This window comes from Lathyrus oleraceus, chromosome 1, assembly GCF_024323335.1.
Source record: "Lathyrus oleraceus cultivar Zhongwan6 chromosome 1, CAAS_Psat_ZW6_1.0, whole genome shotgun sequence".
Taxonomy (NCBI): domain Eukaryota; kingdom Viridiplantae; phylum Streptophyta; class Magnoliopsida; order Fabales; family Fabaceae; genus Lathyrus; species Lathyrus oleraceus.
In genome coordinates, this window is record NC_066579.1 from 451051668 (window position 1) to 451063968 (window position 12301).

Here is a 12301-nt window from a genome sequence, read left to right on the forward strand (position 1 = left end):
TATTTTCTTATCAATTTTATCTTTAAATAATTTCTATTAAAACCAAAACATCGTACATAAAAAATCATGTATTTAGTTATCATTTTATATCGTATATATTTTCTCGTGTGTTCATATCTCAAGTGCTACTTTCAAATTATTATATTTGTAAATAAATTATGTATGTATTAGTTATCATTTTAAAATTTTAATTTTTATTGATTAATATTGTCAATATCACCCCTATTCTTTATTGTAGAACAAATAATAAAATAAAATAATAAATGATTAAAAGTATTAGAAAACAAGATAAATCATTATATTAAAAATAGTAACTTTAGCTAGTGGGGCATCACTTCATTTAATTTTAGGAAACCTAATAGAAAAAGGAAACGTGGTGGGAGACTACATGTTCATGTTACAAACATGTGCTAGAACATTGACCATGTGCATTAGTCATATAATTATTCTACCAGTTCACAATTCAAATTGACCAAATGTAACATTTTCCCTTTTTCCGTTACTCATGCCACCAATTCATGCTATTGCTTACTTCACCAATGCAATATAGCCACTAAGTGGACATTCAATGGATCACACATAAAATGAACAAGAAAATCAACACAATTATTTTCTTTTGGGTAAAAAGAACTTTGACCCAAAATTCAAGAGACCGTTATTGCTGACAATGTTCAAAAAGAGGTTTCAGACTAGCATAAACAATAGGTAAATTCAAACTTTTACAATAGTAACCAGTCATCAACCTTAACATAATGTGCCTAAGAAATGGCTTGTTGCCTGTATCTTACACACTAACAAATCACAGATATTGTAACAGAAGACTATATTTGAACTTCATGTCACACCTATACTGGGGTGGAGAGATTATAGCAACAAAAACTCCGATAATAATAGTTGAAATATTAAAGAAATTTCAGTTTGCCATTGGAAATAGAATCCTTGACAAGCTCCATATGGCATGAAGCTTTCTGTGCTCCACTCAACCCAGAACAGGAGCCACTTCCTATAGTGATGGCGAAGTAAAGATAAACAGTACATAGAATAGTAAGGAGCACGAGAGCAGATAAGAGGTAGCGGTGCCTCTGGAAAAGTGTTGACCAACTACCAAGTCCATCCTTAGGTCTACGGAAAGATGGAGACTTTAAACGAGGAGAAGAAGAAGACAGAATGGTGTCAAGAACCATGGCTTCTGCAACAACCTTCTTCTGCGCACTTGAAGCTGCAAATCATGCCACAAAACTAGTAAAGATGTGATTATACAAAACGCTAAAAATGAGACGATGCTTGCCATTTGACTTCTCTCATATATAACCATGCAGACATCACAGCACGAGTTTTAACTTCACAGAAAATACTATAAAGAATTTTAATAACAAGTTATCAACTATTTGGCAGTTAAATTTTAACAGGCAAATGAATAGCAGTTACTTCCAGAACTGAAAAAAAATGTGAAATGAGAAATTTAGAATTCTAAGATGCGCCTGAGTCTTTCACCTAATCCTTCATAAAGATCAATGCTCAATGTTTGTCAAATACCGTCATTATAATGCTATAGAGAAGTATAATTTACCATACCATATTTGTATATTTGTTTTGTGATATGCAATTTCATAAAGTATTGTCAAATCGCAGGCATTATAACGCTATAGAGAAGAAGAATTTTAAGAAACCATATTTGTTTTGTATGCAATTTAATAAGTATTTTCTAATTGCCGCTTCAACTACACTATAGCACTAACATATTGGATACTAACTCAATGGGATAAGGAAAAAATCAAACCATTAGTATACATTCAAATATGCCAATTGCAAAACCTACAAAGAAATACTAATCACCACACAACCTCTTAAAAACAAGAAAAATTCCACATTTCATTTGAATAAAGAGCTCTGTAGTGCCAACACCTTTGAACAAAATCGTGTCCGACATGACACCACTCCATGCTATTACTTTCAATTTATTCATTTTTTTCAAAATATTACTAGCATGTCTTGCAGTTTATGGCGGAGAGCCAGCCAAAAACCCGCAATATAGGCCAAAATTTCCAATTGCGTGCGAGCCCAAAAACCGCCGTGTATATCCGCCACGGCGGATATTTGATTACACTTCTCTACAACAACAACTATGGACACAACACAACGCCAAGGTTTTTCTTGTCTCCACAACCATAATCACAAACACACCGGCCTTATTCGATTGCAATTTTCTGCAATATTAAAGATCACAAACAAACTACAATACAAACTATCAAGATGCAATAACAACAACAGTAAATCGCCAAAAGAAACCAAAACAAGCGCCTTACTCCTAAATCAGCTACTAATATTAACATTCAACAATCAACAAACAAGGATCTTTCAATCGTTGAGCCTCTACACAAACCAATTTCCACCTTTTTTTTCCACATAACTCACCATAAATCAAAAGCTAAGAATCCTAAATTGCAAGAACACAACCATCCTCAAAAACAATAATCAATTAATTACATTACATAACAATATTAGGTTTGAAAAAGAGGCACAGATCTGATAAATCGAAAACGAAAAAGAGAAAGATAGATAGATACATACCCTAGAGTCACGTCCCGTTTGGTTCCGTTAACAAAAACGATAGCTTCGTGTGTTAATTTTTCCAGGAAAAGCAAAGAGGCGCAAGGAAGAAGAAGAAGAATGCGACGGTGGAGAACGTAACGACCGTTTGTTCGTTCGCTCGCTCGCTCGCTCACCGCCCAAAAGTTAATTGGCGTGAAAGTGAGAATAATAAATAAGAAAAAACAGCGGTCAGTTAATAGATAAAGGTTCGGTCAATACGCGTGAGAAACTCATTCATCTCTATTATTATCTCTTAATCCTATTCTTAATTTCCTTTCCTTTCCTTTCTTTTCCTTTTCTGTTTTATTTTATTTTTATTGATTTAATTTAATTAAATATTTGTCATAAATAATCATGACATGTGTCGTTATGCCTTATGGATGGGAACTCAATGAAATGAGACATGGATCCTCGGCAAACTGGTTAGTTAGTGATTGCCAACGCACATTAAAATAATACAATTTTTTTTTAATTTATTGAATGATATATTCGATATATAATAATGATTAGATATATTATTTATTTAATAAATTTAAAAAAAATATATTATTTTATAATAGTGGCCAAATAATATTCTAAAAATTAATATTGTAATTATTTTATTTTATTTAATTATAAAGTCTTATAAATTATAATTTTATAATTTTTTATAATATGAGAATTAATCCTTGAGTTTGATTTCCTCTTTTTTACTCGGAGAAAGACTCTTATTTATTTAAACAGAGATAATCAATTTAAGGTTAAGAGAGAAATGAAGATATAAAAATTAATTTCAAAAAAGAGAAAAAGATGAGAGAAATCAATTTTCCTTTTTTTTCAATCAGTTTCAATAAATCGACAATTCTAAATTTGTTAATATGTTGGATCGAGTTCATTTTTAGAGAATATGTTTGCAACATTCGAGTCTAACTTTTGACTGTTTGGATCTTCAAAACAAAGTTTGAGCTTAGAGATAAATGATTTGTACTGAAGATGTATATTTGGGTTTTTTTTTTAGTTTCTTACTGTCATACTTCAATTTTTGTCATACCTTAAAATTGTAATCTATTTTCTTTTCATCTACATCAATATGATCATTGCATTTGATCATGCATTTTTTATCACTTAAAAAAAATAATCCATCTGCATGCATTCAAATAAAGTCAAAGTCAAAGATTTGACTTTTTTTTATCTTGATTAAATATTTTCATCTTTTTACACTGTTCTCATTTGCATTCTCATATAAGTTTATTTGCATTCATTAATTATTCATGTCATACACCGCGTGATCTCATCATTGATGTGAGACATTTTGGCTCCGAGTATCATTCACCGTATAAATTGGTCCTTATATCTTTAGAGGTTTGGACTCATAATGCTAAAGTAACACCTCATTACCCACATTGCATCTAGCCCCATAGTAAAACTCAAATTATATCCATTTTATTGCAATATTTCATTTTCATTTTAGTAAATATTTCATTTTTTTCTTTTCCATTTTTATTCTCATTTTTATAATTATTCCATTCTCATTTAAAAAACATTTTATTTTTATTTTTTTAAATAATCATTTCATCTTGTTTTTAATAATCATACACATTTTCAATTTTATTAATCATTAGTAATAACCATTTCCATCTCATTTTTTCCATTTTAATAAAGACCATTTTTATTTCGTTTTAATTTTGTTTTTTATTCTTAGTAATAACTATCTTTACCTCATTTTTATTTCTTTTTTCATATTAATAAAGATCATTTTTTTATGTCATTTTAATTTCATTTTTATTTTAGTAATAACCAACTTATATCAGTAAGAGGAATAACTATCTGAACCAGGTTAAAACGCATCACAATAGTAAAAATAACCAAAAGCATACATCAATAAGTGACAAAATTTGTGTCAGCACAAAAGTTAAGTAAAGTTAATTTGCATTAGTAAGTAGAAAATAACTCATTTGCATTCGTGACCACAAAAACCAACGCATAAAAAAAAAAGAAAAAGAATGATTTGCATCAGTAAGGAACACACATTGCATTTAACACATGTTGCATTCAAGCAAACAAAGTCATTACATCCTAATAATTAACTAATTATATTGCATCAGTAGGAGTAACAAAAAAAAATATACATTCAGTAAAAATCACTTAAGTTACAATCACAAATTCCAGTAAAAAGAAAATTAACAACAACAATATATTTTATGCCAAACGAGACTTCCGCTGCAAAATTCCCTCCAGCACTTTGAGTTGCGATTCTTTCCCGCACATGTCAGCTCGCAAATATGTTACAACCTTCACACACTTGGGAAGGATATGATCAAATCTCTCACACGAATCTGACCCAAATAACTCTCTTATATAAGAGTGCTCTGATTCACTCTAAAAAGAGGAAGACAAAACTCTCACGAAATGTTGACGAAATCCAGACAGATCAAAGCCAAATCTGAATCGAAATTAGTAAGAAGAAGAAGAGCAAGCAAGGGAGAAGAAGAAAAGTATTCACCAGCCGTTGAAGCGTCAAACTCGGTAGATCTTTATTGGCCTTGATGTATTGTTAATTTGTTGTTCCCATTTTCGCTTTGATTTTCTTCTTTTCCTTGGATTTCTGTTTATATCATGTAACCATGCTCAAAATAATGAAAAAGGGGGATATACGGGAGTAGGGTTTGTATGATTTCTGCTTGTGTTTGATTTTGTTGAGTTTGCTTAAACTGAGTATGGATGTGATGTTATAGTAATTTTTGTTTGTTTTTTATGAGATGTTGGATGTTTGTTTGAGACGAAATGAACAATTTTTGGGTTCAAGGATGAACACCATGGTTGTTCATCACTTGTTACTCATGAAATCGGGTTTTTATATGACAGTTAATGGAGTGCAAACTAAAATTGAATTGGTCAAGATTTTATGGAAAAAGAGCGAGTGATTGAACAGTTGGTAGTTTGATTTCTTTTATGGGTCTTGCTAACTTGTGCCCTTAAGACAAAACAAAACAAAACAAGTTCAAATCATTTGCAAAGTCAAATTAAGTTGTTTCTTATTCCCACAATGCAAATCAAATTTAAATCTCTATCGAATGTATTTCTTTAATTAAATTAAGCACTTATTATCTTATTTTCACAATGACTTGGATGAAAAAGGAAGAATTGGGTTTAGATCTTTCTCCTTCCTCGAATATTTGGGCAATGCTGTAGAGATCTTTGTCCGAACATTCGTCTTCTATTCTAGAAACACATTAATTATTAGAATTAAGTTTGGTTCTCCTATAGAAGGAAAAAGACTGATTGGGCTTAGAATCTCCTTAGTCTCCGATTATTTAGACACTGATGTAGAGCTCCATATGGGAATAATCGTATTCCATTAATGAACCATGACTTAATTCGCCACATATTCTTTCAAGATACTTGAGAAGAAGAAAAATTGATTGGGTTTAGACATTCCTCAATCTCCGATTATTTGAACACTGTTGTAGAGCTCCCTGTTTGAATAATCGTCTTTCGCCTAAAAAATATTCAACACATCAAACCTAATTTCTCTCCCCCGTGCGATCAACAACTAAAAACCTTTTCAGAAAGAGCATTATTTAGTCCATTCTAATCCGAATACAAACAAATGCTTTAAGTCTCCAATTGCAAGCACAAACAATGTTTAATCGTTAGAACGCGATCTAAACAATTGTTCAATAAAACGCACCAATAAACAAACTGTAGCCTTCCCCAAAACTACGAAGCTTTGAGTTCCTCATTGTACCCGAGGATATGTAGGAGCGAGACGCACAATCTCGTCAAGCACCATAATAAAAATATTTTTGCGACCCCTTTTCTTTTATACTTTTTTAATTCGAAGAAACCAAATAACATAAAATAACATTCAAATCGCAAATTTAGAAAAAAGGTTCCCATTGAGTATAACGGATGTGAGGGGTGGTGCTATAATACCTTCGCCTTGTGTAATCGATTCCCGAACCTGAATATGGTTGCGAAGATCATTTTCTTTTCTCTTAAAAGTTTTATCAATATTTTCCTATTCCTTCATCAGAATAAATAAAGTTCGGTGACGACTCTCTTCGAATCATTCTTCCCACGACCATCGAGAAGGATCGTATTTTTCGAGATGCGACATTTGTTTCTTATTTTTACACTAGTGAGATTTGTGATTTTCCTATTGTTAGCACTACTTTGAAAATCACTTTGAGACTCTTTTGTATCCTTATTTTATTATAATGGAGTTATTTCTTTGGTTTGGATAACCCATGGTTTTTTACTCTCACATTGAGGTTTTGCAACGTTAAAATATAGGGGTTCTCTTGTGTATTTATTTACTCAATTTGCTACCATATATTTGTTGTTAATCCTCATAGGTTCTTAAATGTTTGGGGAATTTTATTTCCGCTTCGTATTGGTTTATTATTGTGTGTTAGTTTCCCATCAGAATGGCATTAGAGCTCTTGGTTAGGGGCTATTTTACCTATTTTGTTAATGGAGTCAAATACAAATATGAAGATGGTATTATTGAATGGTTATGTAGTGTTATAATTGTAAAAGGTCTCACTTAGGGTGATGCCTTTAAAGTGATCCATAAGAGGCGACGTTGGAATGTCACCCAAAGGGAGGTATCGCCTCGCCCTAGGACTTTCCTATCGTCGGGTAGTGGGAAATGTATGATAAGACGTTTATGGGGAAAAGAGAAGTCAGGGTCAATAACTTATCTACAACTTCTTAGGGAATATGGATTCAACAGTCCACTATTAAGTGAGTGAGCGATGACCCATCCCAAGAGAATCCTAGGCCCTAGAGGCCTCTATAAATACATATCCTATGTAGAAGAAGGGACAAATCTTAAGGCATATATATCACTACATACTTAAGAATAACGCTTATCAACGACCATCCTTCACATGATCACATCCCTCAAAAGCTTATACTTAAGCACATTGTCCAACAACAGGGTCTTTCACCTCATGTGAGCGAGACCCCTAAAGCATTGTAAAACATCACCATACATAGCTTCCCTCCGCCATGGGCAAGCACTAACCATATTCAATTGTTTTAAACCTACTAAGACCTCTGGGTACCTCTTCTCGTGCAAAAGGAACACGCACACTTGTACTTTTTGACCAGTACCATGGCGCCCACCGTGGGGCTCTGGAAAAAACTAACTTTGGCCACACTCCTACTTTAACTCATTTTATCTTACCTTCGAAGATGGTCGGTAAAACCATAATTTGCAACACAAACACCATCGTTGGAGGTTTCACTGGTGGAGGTAACTCTAGATCTTCCCAGAGGAAATACACAAGGCAGGTGTTTGTAACAAATCTAATATCTTTTGGCTTTCCTAAAAGCTCTCAAGGGAAAATAGGGGTTAATATCATCTTTTTTAGGAGGACGCCCTCGGCCTCAACCCTCTCGATGATGATCCTCTAGTCATCATTGTGCAACATGTCAATTGGGACATCAGGCGCATTCTGATAAACCTTGGGAGCTATGATGATGTCCTATTTTGGGATGCCTTCCAAAAACTACAACTCAACCAGAACGACATAAAAACATCTAATGGTTTTTTGATAGAGTTATCAGGCAAACATGTACAAATAATGGGCCACATAACCATGGAAATCACATGTGGTGAGGGAGTTGATGCCAAGGAGATTGACGTTAATTACCTCATTGTATATGTCATATCAGCTTACAACATCATTATGGGGCTATCAACACCCTAGGAGCAGCCGTATTCACATTGTACCTAACCTTAAACTACATGTTCCATGATGGGCGAGTCAGTACAATCTGAGGAGACTAACAAGCTGCTCAAGAGTGCTATCAAAGTAGCTTGGATACATTTAGAGAATAGCCTGCCCTTGTTGGTGTCCCTCCTTTAGAAGTTCCAAATACTAACTTCGAGTGTTGGGACCTCAAATTGGGTGCAGAAGCAGAGAGGTTCACACCCAAGGAAAACTTGAAGGAGGTTCATATAGGTCCTCACGTCCATTAGGTAATGAATATAGGCAATTTATTAACCGTGGAAGAGGAATGAGAACTAGTCAACCAATTCATTAAGAATGTTGACATGATCTTTTGGCCTCCCTCCGACATGCTAGGAATAGACACCAAAGTTGTGAGCCATCACCTTGCTATCCACCCTTCTATTAAGCCAGCAACATAGAGGAAGAGAAAAGTAGGCGAGGAGAAAAGTGTTGACATTAATGAAGAAGTGGAAAAACTATATTATGTAGGATTAATTACAGAAAAAATACCCCACCTAGTTGTACTGATAATATTGCAGTAATAAAAAAGATCGACTCCACATGTACTGCTATTTAACAAGACAATATTGTGCAACGTGTAGAATATACTAAATCGGGGGGGGGGGGGGGGGATCAATTTTTAATTGCGAAAAGAAAATCAAGTGTGATGACAATAATATGAAAGTGGACAGGTTGTGTATATAATCCCATATTTCTTGATGTTCGATGTATTACATGAATGATATCATATATATAGTCCCACGGTGAGTTAACAAAACCAATATACCCAATCCCTTGGTGTATAGCTCACTAATTTATACTCGAAGTTTTCTATCCCTAGTCCACCAGCATAAGCAAGATTAGGCAATGCAATAGAACGTTAATTCCTAAGCCACTACTCGAAGTTTCCTATCCCTAGTCCACTAGCGTAAGCACAACAATTGCCATAGGTCCAACACATAGACTAATGGTAAGTATTCCCTATGTGCCCAAAGTCATATTAAAAGAGTATCTCACATAAAAAGCATTAAGAACAAGGTGCAATTGAATAGAATTATAGATCAAATTATCCATGCAACGTCAAATCAAACATATATCCCAAAAATATCAAAATAGGTTCATCAAACACAACCTAACCTAAAGAGAATTAGCTACTCATAGTGAAAATTACAATACCAAAATCAAATAAGAAGGTTTCATAAGAAATCCCTTATAGAATTGGTCTCCAATGGCTTTAAATGCTCTTCAAATTTGCCATCTGGTGCTGTAAACCCTTCCTTCACGTGTACAGATTTAGAACCCTTGAAAAAATACCACCATGACCCTTTTAAAGCCTTTAGAATGAATCAAAATGTGTCAGAAAAAGCTCAGAAAAAGGGTAATCACGCGCGCGATGCATCATTTACTCTCCTATGACACGCGCGTGATTATTCAAATAGACGCACACTTTTGTTCCTCTTTTCACCTGATTTTCACTAAGTCCATATTTCTCCACACTTAGTAATTTTTCCTCTTTCTTTGGCATTTATTCTTTATTTTTGCTCCTCTTTAACTTGTTTTGATCCATTTCTTCGATCGAAAATATGCAATGACGGAGTGTCATCACAATCCCAAACTTGAATCGTTGCTTGTCCTTAAGTAACTTGCCTGCACTGCCAATTCAAAACAGAAAACAAGTTGCACAATAACAATTGAGCATCACCCTATAACTTTTTATTTACTTGACCAATGTTATAGCTTTCAACTTCCATCCGACAAATTCAGAAAACATCCTCAAACTTTGACAAGTACTCAACGTGTCTCTCATCTCACATTGACTCACTTAATGGATAAGGCAGTCTCTCAATCAACATGCAAAATAGTTTATACTAATTTTGATCATGTTTTAATATCATTCATCAAAGAAATCAAAACACACACATCTTGGGGCTTTTTCGATTGTATCTTGGCTTATGTTTGGTAGGATATTTTTGGGAAAGTAGGTTTAAACCTTTGGAGTTAGATGCCTAGTTATCCTTCTATCATCATACCCCTTTGTTCCTTCTTGATGGTACTAGAGATATTACTATTGTGGTCCTTATTATTCACTTTTCATTCTTTTAATCTTTTTTTTGAAGAAGTTCCTTTTTCCACTTCTTATTTTCTCAAAATTTTAAAATTTTGACCATTTTTTTCTAGTACCCTAACCCCAAATTTAAAGCATTTCTCACTTCCAAGAGGAACCCTAAACTTAATCTTTTTCATACCACTTAAAAACTACAATTCTACCTAACTCCAAAGAGAGGGTGGAAAGATAAGATCTATCAAGTCATACGGCTAATAATTAAAGTTATGTCACCGAAAGAAAGGCTAAGCTCAAAGCGGTTAGAAATGGATGTACCTATTACTATAGGGTGGTTAAAAATGTTCAAAGTTAAAAGCAAACAACTGCATCAGTGTGTGTCAATCAAACCAGGAAAATTTAATCGGAAATAGCTCAAACTTGGTAAAACAATAAAGTATGGATACACTTAATAAAAATGGAATAGTAAATAATAGAATTTCTTTGGCTCAAACCTTACTAGTTAAGGTATCTGAAGGCTGAGTACAAGTCCCTTGATTGTTTTTTCGTCATTTGACTTCAAGTTGTAAGTTGCTTTCCTGATGATCAAGTTTCCTTTTGGTTCATTTGTTCAATGATGTAGTTGCAAATTTTGTAAATCTGAAAGAAATAACAACTACAAACCTATTCATTAAAGACAACATTAATTAATTTATTGGCACAAAGGGGAACCAAATATTGTAGCTAATACTCTAGATTGACTTGTTGTACGTAAAAGGGAATCACTGAAGTTAATAGAAATTCATAAAACTCCAAATTAACATGTCATTGGATCGGAAAAAGTCTTGCACGTCTTGCATGGTGTTGTTAAAGTATTGGTTCTGTTTGGTATACTCTTCCCTCGTCTAATTAACGATTATGCTCGAGAGGAACGACTTCGCGTTGGATCCATTTCCTGAAACAACAACAATAACACTAGAAAGTGCAAAGAGATTAGAAAAAATAATAGCATTAGAGAGAGTTTTTAGTCTCTCTTTCTTCTTTCAATCCATTTCTCAAGTCTTTATCCTAGCACTCCTAAATGTGACATGCTACAAAACAAAACCATAAATTGAAATAAACTAAAATTAAAATTTTGCAAATGAAATAAAAACTTATCTGATGGGTTGCCTCCCATTAAGCGCTTCTTTAAGGTCCTAAGCTTGACATTTTGATTTTTTGTGTTAGGGCGACATATATGACAAGAAAAACACATCATCCTTCTTCTTTCTTTTGTTTGGTAAGAATTCCATTACTTTCAGAAATTAAAGGTTTTTCTTCCATATTCTCTTTAGCTTAATATTATCAAACAAGGCATAAATCTCATCCAATACTTCATCTATTTCTCCTCTTTTATCAGCTGCGTTGCTAGGTTCAAGACTATTCTTTTGTTGAAGATCTTGTAGTTTGATATCTAAGTCTGAACGAATTATTGAAATTGAAGCTTCCTCCAAAATGATACAATCTTTATCTTGCATTCTTACTCATGTCCCACATATCTTTTTCACCTCGTTTGCTTCTATCTATTTATCAGATATTGTGCATTTTTCTTCTTCTTTCTCTTTTTCAACTCCTCGTTCATCGAGTACCTCGCCTTCATGTTTGACTTCTCTTTCAATTTCCTTATCTTTAGGACTATCTAACATATTTTCATAGAAATACCCACTAGATCTCAATTTTAATGCTAATTGGCTAGATACTTGACCAAGTTGCATCTCTAAATTCTCGAAGGATGTTTCCAAAGTCACTTAGCATGGTTTCTTGATGCATGTTGATTTTCTCGAAATTTACTTGAGCCACCTTTATAAATTGAGTCAAGATTTCTTCAAGTTGAGATGATGAATCCTCCTCCCATGAATGATCAGTGTTGACGTAAGGTTATGACTCTGAATAATTTCTAGCATTT

At 33.5% G+C, this 12301-nt stretch overlaps 1 protein-coding gene across 1 annotated transcript; it reads right to left on the reverse strand.

The window, feature by feature from the left end:
• Positions 1 to 670: 670 nt before the first annotated feature.
• LOC127083217 (uncharacterized) lies at positions 671 to 2867 on the reverse strand. The gene is made up of 2 exons (XM_051023494.1): positions 2572 to 2867; positions 671 to 1219 (listed from the first exon to the last, which is right to left on the reverse strand). Exon 2 carries the CDS (start codon positions 1182 to 1184, stop codon positions 903 to 905), a length of 282 nt encoding a protein of 93 aa, XP_050879451.1. The 5' UTR covers positions 1185 to 1219; positions 2572 to 2867; the 3' UTR covers positions 671 to 902.
• Positions 2868 to 12301: the final 9434 nt, after the last annotated feature.